The sequence below is a fragment of the Alosa pseudoharengus genome, unplaced genomic scaffold (genome assembly GCF_046254945.1).
Source record: "Alosa pseudoharengus isolate Yale_2024_CS ecotype anadromous, Long Island Sound unplaced genomic scaffold, YU_APseudo_1.1 YU_APseudo_1.1_scf_22, whole genome shotgun sequence".
Taxonomy (NCBI): Eukaryota; Metazoa; Chordata; class Actinopteri; order Clupeiformes; family Clupeidae; genus Alosa; species Alosa pseudoharengus.
The window spans coordinates 33,162,647-33,177,757 of NW_027468680.1; the positions used below are offsets into that span (position 1 = coordinate 33,162,647).

The 15,111-nt window shown below is 44.6% G+C and overlaps 1 protein-coding gene across 1 annotated transcript in view; it reads left to right on the top strand.

The window, feature by feature from the left end:
- Positions 1-15,111, top strand: part of pacrg (PARK2 co-regulated) — a 237,810-nt gene that overhangs the window by 118,035 nt on the left and 104,664 nt on the right. The window contains exon 3 of the mRNA XM_076299775.1: positions 10,585-10,756. Within this exon, the coding sequence (XP_076155890.1) occupies positions 10,585-10,756 (172 nt within the window). The remainder of the gene's footprint in view (positions 1-10,584; positions 10,757-15,111) is intronic.

The following is a 15,111-nucleotide window of genomic DNA, read 5'->3' on the forward strand; positions in this document are numbered from 1 at the left end:
AAAACACACACACACACACACAGACAAATTTTTTAATTGGGTTTAATTTCTGTACGATCTGTCATACAGTTTGAGCAGGCTCACAATATCCAATTAGAGGACGTCGCAATCAGCGTTCCAGCTCTGGTCTGATCCGAGTAAATATCTGGCATGTCAGAGTTTGTCTTGCAGTGTGAGCAGTCAAACATACAGAGGGGCAAATTCTCCCATGTGCATAAGTAAAAAAAAACGCGCAACTAAGCACTTTTTAGCCTGCGCGCATTCTGCCCTTGACTTAATCCTGTCATTTACGCGCCATGGAGGCAGTTGCTTGCTTTGGGAGAGGTACTCCAAAATCTGGGCGTTTCTTATGTTAACAACTCATTCAGCGCATTTTGCCACGTGCTTTTTCAGCTAAGCGCTTCTGATGACTGTATTAAGGTTGAGCGCCACTACAAGGTGAGACAGCATATTGCTTGATGCTGGCAGTAGGCTACATGTTCAAAGAACTTTGCAAAATCAAATTTTGTGCTTAACGTGCCGAAATGTCATCATGTTTTTTGTAACAAGGTGGCATATTTCCTTGAGGCCACATTATTAAACAGAAAAACATAAAGGTTATAACATTCGCTTAATTTCATCATCCCATAGCCGACTGGGTGATATGGCCTAAAAAATATATCATTTTTTTCACATAAACCTTGATAAATACATTTTTTGCCCAGCCTACCTGCTTTGTTTGAATCTGTCAATTTATTTCCAACTTCTCCAAAGTCATCCATACACTTGCGCAGACACCTGCACAACTGTTGTGCCGCAATAATCGTTCATATTCTCTTGTCTCTGATTCGTTTCTAATGGTGGCTGGTATTATGTCAGTCTCTCATACTGTATTAGACGCTGCAGGTGTCAGTCTATGAATGGGTGAATGGGAGAATTCGGCCCAGAGTGACCACAGCAGTTGCATCACCATATCATATGCGACTGAAAAAAGAACGTCTTCACAGCTATACACTGACAGCCTGATGTAATTGCGAACGCAGAGTAAACAGCGCCATTGCCAGACCGCAGAAAGTGCACACTGCTTCTTAATTTTACGTGCTATTTATCATACCTGTAGCTCATCGGGTAATCAACACCTTTCTCTGTCCTCTACCATAATTTGCGGTGCCCACAACTGAATGGCATAATTCTATCACAAGCGGCTTTGTCTTTCAACGTTTCTCTTATTGAAGCATTTAACCACAATTTGGATTACACCTGCTTTTAAAAAGTGGAAATCTTTCAATGCAAAATAAACGCGTGCTTTCACAGGCAGTTTTATACATGAGAAATACATAATTAGGCGCATTTTACACTACTCCTCCCATGTTTTTACACAAAACTCCCACTTGCCCCCTGACCCTCCCATAAATGCATATGTATGACACGGAAAAACTCAACTTGCCATTCTCCGCTCCTGCGACAGGCAGTCTGTGGTTTTAAACGCACAAGAAATTACGCCTCAAGTCGGCGCCAATGTGTTAGTAAGCTTACATCTGGCCCTGAGGTTATTGTCCACCTTAGTCCCTCTCTGGTCAACTTCTCTCTTAATACATTCTTCTGTGCTACTTTTGTTCTTTGTTATCTTGTTCTGTCTTCTTCTCTCCTCTTTCACTTTTCTCCTCTCCCCTCCTCCTCATTTCATCTCCTCTAGTCTTCTCTTTTCTTCACCCCTCTCTTCTCATCTCCTCTTCTCTTACATCCTATGCCTTCTCTGTACAGTAGGTAAGGCATGTCTCTGCTTGACTCCCTGTCTGCCGAGCTCTGCTGCTGTGCAGTGGTGTGTTTGTGTTTGGAGGGTGGAAGTGTACAGGGTGAGGTGGAGTCTCATCGGCCCCGACTATGTCTCGTCTCTCAGCAGTCAGTAGCTCTGCCTGCGTGGCTCCAGCCATGTGCCCCCTTTCATTAGCGTGCAGCAGCCACCGCAGCTGAGCTAGAGTAGCACCAGGTGGTGTCTGGCAGAGGCAGACGAGGAAGCAAGGGAGTACAGAGAGAGTGTGTGTGAAAGAGAGAGAGAGGCTCAGTGGCAGGCGTTTTTCACACTGGATTAGGCCATAAGATCGAGTGTGTTGACGTTAAGAGTATCCAAACACCATTCAGATATGAGCTTGAGGAGCACCAGGTGGCATTTGGGGAGAAAGCGAGAAATACAGAAATAAGATCACATCAAGGGATTTTATTAGATGTTGTGTGTGTATCTATAAGTGTGTGTGTGTGTGTGTGTGTGTGTGTGTGTGTGTGTGTGTGCATTGTCTGTAGAATCCCCCCCCCCCACACACACACATACCACACACACGCAACATCTAGCCTAATAAACTCACAAACATGCACACACCTTTACAGGCACAAACACACACACACACACACATCCCCTGCATCTCCTTTGTGTGTGTGGCTGCCTGGTGATGTACCTGTACACCATTCATAACCTTTGGAGGAAAAGACACCCCAAATTGAAAAATAAGTTTTTGTTTGCCCACTTTTAAAAGATAAAAATGCAGGTCGACGGTGTTGTTCAGCACCTCATCACCCTGGAAGCCACAGCAACCAACCCCCACCCTCTCCCTCCAGTTGGACAAGGAGCCCTGGAGGCTCTGTGATGCTCCACTGTGCAAGAGACTAGTAACAGTGTTGTTCAGATTGGAGGCCTAAGGAGGAGGTGGAAACAGACATGGAGGAGGTTGATTGTTTGGAAAGCAATGATTGACAGCACGTCCAGGGCCTAAATTTCACTGCGGTATTGCGGGTATTGCGCATAATTTGTTCAAATCCCGCAACTTTAGCCATCATAATGCGAGAAATTCCCGCATACACTTTACAGCCTGTCTGATGACGTTATTTTATTCTGTGCCGTGAATGCGGGGCTATTGACCAGACGGATCAACTAGCCTACCGAGTTGAATTGAACATAGCTTCACGCAGACGCAGACACACACAAACACACTCATACACACACAGAACCACTTTGCGCTTGCCGCCCCCTCCCCTCCTCATGTCCTCAGTCTCTCCTCTACGACCACAAAGACGTTCACTGAAAGTATCGTTCAGAGGTTGATACGACCTTTACGTCATGCAAACATGTACCGCTGGCTAAAACGTAAGCCTACTTGCATATGTGAAGTTTCACCCGATAAGAGGAAAGCATGTGAATCCGATTCCAACAGCGCAAACAGCAGTGCGAGTCATGCAGTTAGCAATCCGCAAGATCCCTCAGGTAGCGACAATGTTACACAGGGGAAACAGCCCTAAGACAAGTTCCAGCCTAACAGGCTCAAAATACATCCTTGGCTCGATTTTCACGACGGTGTAATGAGCTGTTCAGATTGCAAAATGTATGGCCCTGTGCCTTTTACCAGCCGATGTTAGTGTACAAAAGTTAAATAGTTGTCAACAAATGTTGTTGTCAAGTTAAATAGCCTACACAAGATTAAAAGTTCATGAATTCTAAGGGCAGTTTGGTTCTTTTCATTTTTCAAATGAAAAGGTAAGACACATGAGAGAAAGTAAAAAAAACTGTGTATAAAGACAAAAGAGAATATGAACACTTATACAGCTCAGAGACCTAGAGAACTGTAATTTTAGTACAGAGAATCCCTTAAATTGGTGTGGGTGCTCAAAGAAAATACCTGATAAAGGCAACCCCCTCCTCCCCCCAAATTCTGTAAATCCCCCCTACATGAAGAACCTAAGGGGGGAATTCCCCCCCATTTTGAAAAATTAAATTTAAGCCCTGACGTCTGACCAACCCTTAATTGGTCCGCTTTTAATTGACCACTTGTGAACAATAATGAGAAGTCCCATTACCCTTAGTTACTGTTGCTGTGCACTACTTCTAATTATTTGACTCTAGATTCTCAGGGTGCTCTCATCTCTAATGCTCGGAGCCTGAGATCCATGAGGGGATAGAGCGACCAATGCTAAGTAGGGCTTGGAGACCAATCAGCAGCCAGCCAATCAATACTCACGGGGATGTTTGGGTTTTTAGCCCCAGGCAGCTGATTAGGGTTTCCATGGATGACCTCTGGCGATGGTGCTCCCTGACCTTTGACCCCCAAATGGGTTATACCTTGCTTCGTTCTATGACAGGCCTTAGTACTCTGTCTAATTAGTGAAGGCCCTTGCCTCTCTGCTCAGTCACTGCTCACACCAGGAGGACTGGTGGTTGAGGAGGCTGGCCTGGTTCATCACAGGGTCAGATTGGCCTATTGGACAGCCCTGTCCAATACCTCATCCCTCCTTTCTATCATCCCATTTCTCCTGAATAAATTCTCTCTGTTCTCTCATTTCTGTTATTTGCTCAGGACTGCTGGCCACATTGGTAGAAGCTGCCCTCACTGGCATGTGTGTTTGTGTGCGTGTGTGTGAGAGAGAGAAAGAGAGATAGAGAGACTGGTAGGGTTGGCAGTCCCAGAGTGTCATCCTTCCATCCATCCCTCTGCACATATTTGCTTTTCTTCTCGTCTCCGGCTGTCTGACTCACAATGATGATCTTGACCAAGCTGGAAAAAGGTCAAGGTTAGCCAGCAAATTGCCTCAAAGCAATCAGCCTTGTCTTTGAGCTAACAGTGCGCGCTCCCTAGCTCTCTGAGTCTGTGTTTACCCACGAGATGAGTGCGGCTGTGTCGGGGGGTGGGTGTGTGTGTGTGGAAACTTTGATGTTCTCGCTCTGAGGGGAATGGGGGGGTTGGAGGGGGTGGAAGGGGGGGGACCAGGGACTTCAAAGTGCCTGCCACAGCGTCTCAGTGACATTTGGGCTCAGGCCAGGAGAATGCAGTTGGGAGATGGAGTGTTGCTCTCTCTCTCTCTCTCTCTCTCTCTCTCTCTCTCTCTCTCTCTCTCTCTCTCTCCATATTGCTGCGTGTGTGTGTGTGTGTGTGTGTGTGTGTTTGTATTGGGGGGTGGGGTGCTCAAGACCCTTTTGCGGCACAGAGGCTGTTTGCTCGCGTTCAGACGGGATTCGCTGTCATTACTCTGAACAGAATCCCTGAGCCAACAGTACAGTCAGGCTGCCGCGCCAGTCTCTCTCTCTCTCTCTCTCTCTCTCTCTCTCTCTCTCTCTCTCTCTCGCTCTCTCTCTCTCTCTCACACACACACACACACACACACACACACACACACACACACACACACACACACACACACACACACACACACACACACACACACACACGAACACATGTTTGGACCTTCCCTCTGCATTCTTCAGCAGATATCACCTGGCACCTTGAGGAGAGGACTACAAAGATGTTTTGAGTTGGCATGCCAACCTGAATACAGTCACACCACCGCACTCTGTGATGTGTCAACCCTTCAGTGCATATGATACATACATGCATTCATACATATGCAGACATAGATTTATGCAGTCCTTTCAGTTGAGCAAAGTCTAAAGGCCTCCACACATAGATGCTGACATGAGTGTGGCACACTGCGGTAGAAGTTCGATTACATTGGATTCCATTGTTTTCAATAAAACCCCGCACACCAGCGTCCAACATTACCACTACCACCGTGTCGATTACGATTCAGTTCTATTGCCTCTCAATAAAATCCACTGTTTACCGAATGCTTTTCAGTTAAACATTTTAGTGGAGCAAATAAGCTCATATATAATCGGTATTGTGCATTTCATGACAATGCATGACATTTTATTCAGTGTTTTTATTCAGATTTGACCTCTGGAACCAGGCAGACTCAAATTACTCTGCAAGTCAGAATTATACATTATTATTAAATGGAATATTTACTTGGCAACATTCTTATACAACCCGAATTCCAAAAAAGCTGTGATGCTTTGTAATGTGAAAGAAAAATATTGATTCACAAATCATATGTATCATATATATATATATATATACATATATATCATATTGTATGGGCTCAGGAAAACTCCTGACAACCATTCATTGTTTATGAGCACAGTTTATTCCATGCAAATAAGAAATTTAGTCATGATACATACATTTTACCATCTTATCTGAGCCTGAGGTAATCAAAATGTGGAATTATTTTTGGAAATCATGGACTCCTTGGGGCTAAAGAGGAGAGGTACTATTCAACTATCCAACATATTCAACTATAGTGCTAAGTTCAAAACCCAGCATCCATGACGATGTGGAGGTGCATTAGTGCCTATGACATGGCCATTTTGCACATCTGGCAAGGCACAATCAATTCTGAATGTACACAGATTTTGAGCAACATATACTGTCATCCACATAATGTCTTTTCAAGGAATACCTTGAATATGTCACAATTAATTTTGCACATATTTCTACAGTAATTTCAATTCAATTTCAATTTAATTTGATTTAAAGAGCACCAAAACTTTACACATGTCTCATGGCACTTTACAGAGCGTTAGACAATCAGAGAAAAGAAAAGAAGGCCCATGGGTAACAGGGGTGAGGAAAAACTCCCTAGAATTGGAGATACATATACAGTAGGAAGAAACCTTGAGCAGATCCACGACTCAAGGGCCTGACCCATCTGCCTAGGGTCAGCTCCAGAACAGTAAGGTCTGTATACATGATTGATAAATGCATAAGTTAATCAGATGTAGAGAATAGAACATGGTGTTTAAGGCCACCTGAGGTGTATGTTACAAGAGGTGGGATGGTTACTTATCCGGTATGATAATGCATTAATCATATTTAGTGTCAGAAAGTTCAAATAGTCCAGTGTAAGAAATGGAATTGTCCAGGGGGATTAGGAGTTGTCATAGGGCAAGTGGTGAGTCGCTAGGCAGTACGGGCCAGGAATCGAGGTACAGTAATAGGCGATGATAGGGCAGTCTTAAGGGTGGGACTTCAGGTGAGATACAGTATACAGTATTGTATATGTGGAGAATGTATGATCCTTTGTCCTTTGGTAAGGGGTTTGCTTAAGGGTGTTGCACAGAATACCTTAAATGATTTCCTTAGTTAAGGGAAAACGTTAAGGGATTTACTGCATTGACAGGGATTTTCCGGCATGAAAATTCTATAGTTTCCACGGAGATTGTACTAGCTGGCTAGTAGGCGATGCCGTTAGTTAACAACCCACCGAACACAGGGTCTGTTCGAAACGGAAGATAGCTGCCTGCTGCCTCCCTCCCTACATAGAGAGCTGTCTCACTAGACATGACTTGCATCTTTTAAAAATGATGGCTTAAATCGTGTTTTAAGGGGAAATCTTAACTTAAAGGGACACCAGGCAAGCCTGATGCTTTTTCTCTACGAAACTCCACCTCGCTCGGTCTGAAGCTCTTTTCCTTTTCTTTGCATCTTCCGTCAAGGGTTTTCGCTGCTTCTTTGCCGGTTCTGCCATTATACACACGTTTGCAACAATCGCTAGCGTTTCGTTAGCCTCCCTCTGTGCTGTGGATGCAGGATGGAAACTGAAACTGCTTCGGTCGCCGGGTACGATACACTGAACTTGCAAGCGAGATATTCTTCCTACAGGCAGTAGGGGCGGGCGAGAGAGTCTTCATTCGCCCTGTAATGAGTCATTTAACCATATACCGACTTACGAAGATGAGTAATTAACACAAAAACGTTGCCTGGTGTCCCTTTAAGGTACTTCATGCAACTGGGCCCAGGTGATAAAATGGCCTGTCTGTAGTCCAGACCTGTCTAATTGGGGGCATCGTGGAATAAAAAAACAATACAATTTCTCTTCTTCAACAGTTGATATGGTGTCTTTGAATTGGTCTCAATTAAATATAGGGTTGACATGATTTGTAAATCAAAGCATTTTTTTTAATTCACATTTCACCAAGCGTCCTAACTTTTTTCAGAATTAACATATTACAGAAGTTGTCCGTGATGGATGTTTATACCTGGTTGCTATGGTTACAATTACACCTGGAATGGCCAGACTGGTATTCCAGGAATAATGTGGCATCAGGGCAACAGCTGAGGACAAAATAAGCATTTCTATTGGAATAAAACTGCATATTTGTGAACATGTACATTATTGTAATGGAGAATAATGGGGGGAAATTTGATGATGATGTCATTGATCCCCAGAGGTCACCAGAGGTCAGATACAAAATGGCTCCACGTCTGAAATTAAACCATAAAGTGCACAATTGTTATGTTTATCAGCCTAACTATTTCAGCGCTGGTGTGTGTGGGCAAGTGACAGGGCACTCATGTCAGTACCTGTATACCGAACGCTTAAGGCTACATTTACACTGTTAAATCTGACCCAATTCTGATGGTGGCACAGTTGTTAGCTTATTTTGCGTAGTTCACAAAATACTTCGGAAATTAAAGTAAACAGAAATAGTCTATAATGCAAGCTTGTATTATTATTTTGTACCTTTGCCCTGTCGTCTGTATGTTTGCTTTCATTTTGGTGACCAAACTCTTGTGCACATGTGGGTTGTCTCAAGTGTTAAACATATTAGTGAGCCATGTAAACACAGCTATCTGATATGGGTCACTTTAAGTAGATAACAGGCCATCAAAAAAATTGGATATAGGCAAAAACAATTGGATACTAAACTTAGGACAGCAACACATGCACACTCACCGGCATTCAGCAGCACTAACATGAAGCACTTTGCTTCAATCCAATATATAAATCCAGTTAGCAGTCAGCCTGCTCATCTTAGCAATGTACACACAAATACACTCACAAACTCACACTGACACACACATACACACACTTTAAACAACATCGAGCAAGCTAGCATAAGAGTGATAAGCATATGTGTGTAACAATGTAGTAATCTCTTGCAGCAGAGTAGGCACAGTGAGTCTCCTGCATGTGTGTGTGTGTGTGTGTGTGTGTGTGTGTGTGTGTGTGTGTGTGTGTGTGTGTGTGTGTTGGTGGTACATGTCCAGTGAACATAGGGCAGGTTTTAATGCGAAGACCGCACGCCTGCCTGTCACATGTCTCAATGTCATGACTCCATGGCAGCTTGGCGCTGGTGCCAGAGCTATCTGTGTGTGTGTGTGTGTGTGCGTGTGCGTGTGTGTGTGTGTGCGTGTGTGTGTGTGTGCTAGGGGTGTAAATATTAATCGATTCGTATCGATGCATCGATTATGCAGCAGGCGATTTAATGCATCGATTCGTCCGCAAGAGTATCGATTAATGTGTTTATTTTGCCGCCTGTTTGTTTGCCTATCTATTTTCAGCATCAGCTCCGACCTTTCTTTTTCTGTCTATGGCTCCGATGTAAGCGTACTACCTACTCCTAAGCTGCGGGTGGGTTTTTTTTTTTATATGCAAAGACATGAGGCTGTATGACGAAGGCTTTAGATACCTGCTCCTACATTCTCCGATTTACACCCCTAGTGTGTGCGTGGGGGTCACAGGACACTGTAGGGGGTGTAGAGACTCACAGCTGGGGCTGAGATGCCTTCCGGTGGGAGTTAATTTAAGGACAAGCACAGTAGGACGAGGTCACTTAAACATGCAAGATGCCAGAGCCGCCACCACCTCTCCCCCCAACACACACACACACACACACACACACACACACACACACATTATTTGGCCCCCACCACAGTGCCTCCTTTTACCCTCCGCTCCACCCAAGTCTTACCCCATTCCCGAGAGCCACTCACCCAGATAACAGATAAAATGCCTTTCGTGGAAATATCTTTATTTAGACTGAGTGTTACTGATTGGGTTGCACTCTGAATGGGTGTCAGCTTTCAGCATGACGCCAGTTTGTGACGCCCGGATTTTTCCGACCACCATTTCAATAACAGACTTCCTGACATGCCAGCGACATTAGCTGGCACTGTTTCTGGGATGTAGCAGTAAACTCACACCACAGCGCTGTTTATTCCTGTCAGGATTGGCAGTAAAATTATTTCCTCTCCTCGGTAAATGCTGGAGACTTAGTGCTGTGAGGCTGTCAGGAGGGAAATCGAAGGCGATGCACGGAGAAATATGGCTGGCGAAACTGCTGATGCCATTGCTCGAGAAGCTAACTGTTTGTCGTTGTAATGTAAACATTCAGAATCACAATGGGCAATTATGTACGAGCCGGCGACGCTACACATTACTCACAACAAAGCTAGCTCGGGCAACCTGAACGCAGTCATTTAATGCACAAGGAGTCTGAGAGTGTACACATGTGTGTGTGTGTGTGTGTGTGTGTGTGTGTGTGTGTGTGTGTGTGTGTGTGTGTGTGTGTGTGTGTGTGTGTGTGTGTGCATTAGTGAGTGTGTAGTGTGTTAGTTACAGCAGCCATTACCCACTCTGCCCTCCTCCCCCCATCCAGCACGTCCAGAGCTATGTTTCCAGTTTATTACTGATTCATTGCGGCTGCTCAGGCTTGACGACATGGGCAGCTCATGGAGGAAGCTTGACAGATGTGCTATTAGTCAATAATGTAGAACTACTAGGCTGGGGCCTGCCTGCCTGTCTGAAATGCATTATCTCCTCACACTACATGATGAATAATGGAGCTACCACGCTATCAGAGGTCATTCACTGATACGGTGTGACACATGGCCGGTCCAGTCATGTTGACACACCCCAAGTGTGTGTGTGCTGTCTTTCCGGGGGTATTGACTGTGTGTGTGTGTGTGTGTGTGTGTGTGTGTGTGTGTGTTGTATCAGGTGGAGATTGAGAAGCTGGACTACCACCACTACCTGCCTCTGTTCTTCGATGGGCTGTGTGAGACGGGCCACCCTTATGAGTTCTTCGCCCGACAGGGGGTCCACGACATGCTGGAGCATGGGGGCACCAAGATCCTGCCCGTTATCCCCCAGCTCATCATCCCCATCAAAAGTGAGTCTCACACACAAACACAGAGAGAGAGAGAGACAGATATACACACACACTTAAATGCGCACACACCTACACACAAATACAGGCTCTCACTCTCGTGTTGGTCCACATCCGGTAATGCAGAGTGAGAGGTGGAGAGGGTTAGCTCTGGCAGTGCAGCCCTGCTGCATAAACTGTGTATGACCGAGGCCAGTTCTCCGACTGGCACCAGCTTATCCTGCTGGTGCAGACCCCCAGCACATGCCACCGTCCAGATGGAACACACTCTGAGCACACCCACGGCTGGACAGCGACACTTTCACCCAGTCTGTTTTTCCACTGAATTTAGCTATTCTATTTTGGCAAGCAAGTAAAAGCAAGTTTTGACTGTCTTTAATGGTTGATGAAATTGCACAATTGGTATTTCAGCAAAAAGATTACAATGTGCAATGTACTGAAAAAGTAATGCTTGTTATAACAGCAAAATTGAATGGAATAGCGTGTTTTAGTTTGAAAGGCTGTCAATCCAAAGGTAGCGGAAAAGGTCCATACTGTATAATGTTGTTCTTGTTAAGGTAGGCATGGCTCAACAAAGAGTGGGCCTCTTTTCTTTACTTCAAGCAGTGATCGAAAGTAAAGTTTGAACCAAAGGACACCGATCTGGCACTCCTCCACAAAGGACACTTTGCTGGACACCTTTGTGTGGAATACTGAAGCATGAGGATCACATAGCTGGAGGAAGCACTCGTCAACCGTTAGCACCTCGTTCATGTGACTCTTAACCATGTGTATGTGTGCAACAGTACAGACATGTCACACTCAGAGGTCAATGATTACTGCAAAAATAAACCACTGAGTTTAGATAAAAGACTGATGGCACATAGGTGCTAGTCTGACAAAGACTGTGACACAAATACTACTATACTCTGTTTACATGTTTGTATGAGTTAGTATAGTAAGTATAAGTATATATACTCTTTTAATCCTGTGAGGGAAATTTGGTCTCTGCATTTATCCCAATCCGTGAATTAGTGAAACACACAGTGCTAACCAGTAGGCCACGGCTGCCCCAAACACACGACTAGTGTTTGTGAGAGCATATAGTCTGTAAGAGACTTTGCTTGAAACGGAAGGGAGTTTACTGTACTTTCTCAGTTCCTGATTGGTTGATGATGAAGAAGCAGGCATGTCAATATCACTTCTGTCTTGCTAGCCAATTAAAATCAAGGAAGAGGAGGGTCCCTACACTGTCAACAATGTTAGTAGTGGCAGAGGAAAACTCAGTCAGCCATGCCCTATGTGTCTAAATATTAAATGACTACTGCAAACCGAATACAAATTACAAAGCCTAGAGAGGACCTATTCTATTGTAATGGAAAATTAGCTCCTTTTGTCTGTCATCATTATTCTCTCTCACATACTCAACTATATGCTCTCACACACACTACTAGTCTCTCTCACATAGCCAATTATATGCTCACACACACACTTCCATACTCTCTCACATACCCACCTATATTCTCACACACACTGCTATACTCTCTTACATACACAACAATGTTCTCCCACACACACTTCTAGTCTCTCTCACATACACAACTATATTCTCACACACACTACTATACTCTCTCATACATAAATGTAAACAGAGTATTAAGAGTATTTATGTGTATATAGTGATGTGTATGTGAGGTTATGATAGTGTGTGTATGACCAAGTATGAATTATTTCCTAAGCAGCCCCTCATACTAACACACACACTCACACACACACACACACATACACATACACATGCACACACACAACCCACAAACTGCTAATGTGTGCAAGCAGACCCATAGACCCACACATGTGTATATCCAGACCACACACACACACACAGACACACACACACACAGACACAGACATACTTTATAGTGTAACAGGAGCCAGGAGTGTTATTTTCAAAGCGCAGGCCTTTCAACTGGCGCCCAATGAGGGGAACTGGGCACTAGGCCGATTTGGGTCCACTCTCAGTGAGGGAGGGGACAGTGGGCAAAACAGCCAACACAAGGCCACACACACGCGCACACACACACACACACACACACACACACACAAATAAATATTGAGGGAGTCCAGAAACAAACTGTACTGAGCAGAACTAAGAACAAAGTGTGTATGTGTGTGTATGTTATGGCTGGCTTGTAGGCCGCAACATAAAAAAGAGGAGGCAGACAACACTTTAACCCAAAAGTGATAGTTTATTCATCAAAAGCCAAACATAATGTCTAGGGGATATATGTATGGATGCGAGTTTGCAATATGTGAGTGAGTAGGAGAAGTGTGCTCTGGAAGGGAGAGTGTGCAGGGGATCGTAACAGTGTGTGTATGTGTGTGTGTGTGTGTGTGTGTGTGTGTGTGTGTGTGTGTGTGTGTGTGTGTCTGTTTCAAGTTGTGAGTCTATACTATCCCTTTCCCCCATTGCTGATGTGTTTTCCCCCATATTTTTCTTTTCTCTGTTTTCATAGTTTTAATGACTAATTGATTTCATCTTAGAGAGTCTGATTGCAGACCAACCATGCGTTCAGCTGTGTTACAACACCTTGAAGCAGAGCGGATCAATGTACATTCCCCCGATTGGTAAATTATTTCCCCCCAACATATGCTCATCATTTATTGATTGACAAATCATAAATGTAATCTACTAATATATTTGTGCGGTAATAAAGAATCATGTATCACATCCATGGTGTTGTCCCCAACACACACACACATACACACACACACACACACACACACACACACACACACACACACACAGTCAGATGTAATAGCTATCACTTAGACTTCCAATGCCACCTCATGTCATTTGCCTTGCACGGCGAGCCGTCACAGATGATTGGCTCGTTATGAGAGCCCACACCTAGCTGTGATAATGGAATTTTAAATGGCCTCCGCTTTATTAGAAAAAGAAGGAAAATAAAAAGGCGGCCAAAGCCAGTGGTCCATGTCCTTGTTGCCGATTAATTACATTTGAATGCCGCCGAGAGGTGAGGAGAGGAGAGACGGCGCAGGGGAAGGAATTAAAAAAAGGAAGAGAAAAAGAGAGAGCAAGTCCGTTGTGATATGAAAGGCAGAAAAGTTTCTGACGTTAATTTCATCCTGGTTCCGGGTGCTTATCAGCGGCACATGCTCCGAGGTGGTGCCGGGTTATCGGACCGCATGAATATTGACGACGACTCCAGGTGACCTGGCAAAAATAACACAATCCACCACCTAGGGCCCCACATAGGGCGGCAGGCTCGCTCAGATAGCCTCCAACCCCATGCAGAGGGCTCTAACATTATCACACAATGAACCAACCACCCACCATCCCTCAACATGCGCGCACACACACACACACACACACATACGCAAAAACTCCACCGAGGAGGTGCATGAACATGCTGCAGTGGACATTAAAGTAGTATCAAATGGCAAATCTCAGGAGGAGATGTCTGCTATATGGAGAAGAGTGAGTAGAACTCACTCAACTATAAATACACAGTTTATGAATGATATGAAACACTAAATAACTCTTATTGGAATAAAAAATCTAGTATGCTACAAGTTTCTCAGTCTGGTATGCTACAAGCTTCTCAGTCTGGTTTGCCTTGTCAGTGGTACAGTAATATCTTTGCTCTTTTCTCCTTGGCTCTCTTTTCCTTGGCTTGACTCTTCTGACCTCTCTTCTTTCTCCTCTTCTCTTATCCCCCTTTCTTTTCCTTGCAGCTCTGTCAGCTCTTGGTTTATTTGAAGCAGATTCTGCCCCTGTCTTCATCAGGCCCTAACATTTGTTCCCGACGCTGAAAATGAAACTTTCATTAGAGAGAAACTGAGATCGAGGGCTTAGGTAGACTTGCAGCAGAGTAGATGGAAGAGAGGAATGGGGGAGGTGTGGGTGGGTGGATAGGGAGCGCTCCTTGTTTTCTTTGTGCCACTTTCGGACTGATATTTATACCTGCAGTTTAACAAATGCAATTGCGAAAGAATCTGTCAAATGTCAGGCCTTTGCTTGTGACATTTGCAGCTGGCTAAAATCCAACACACCTCCCTGGTGCTCTTGCAAAGGCAAATGGCGGATGGCAGATGAATAAATAATCTGCAACATCCTAAGTGGTTCTGACGCAAATACACCTGAACACTCCTACTCGCCCTAACAGCCCCCACCCCCAGCGCTGATGACTGGGGCTGGCTCGTTGGGGGGTGGCTGCTCCCCTCCCGCACACCAGCAGGTGAAGGATGAATAATTGAGTGCTCCCCCGCTGTCCCAAATGTCACACCTCGGGAAAATAGTTTGCCGTTTGCGCTAATTAGAATTCCATTGTTTGTGATGTATGTGTTTAAGCACCTGC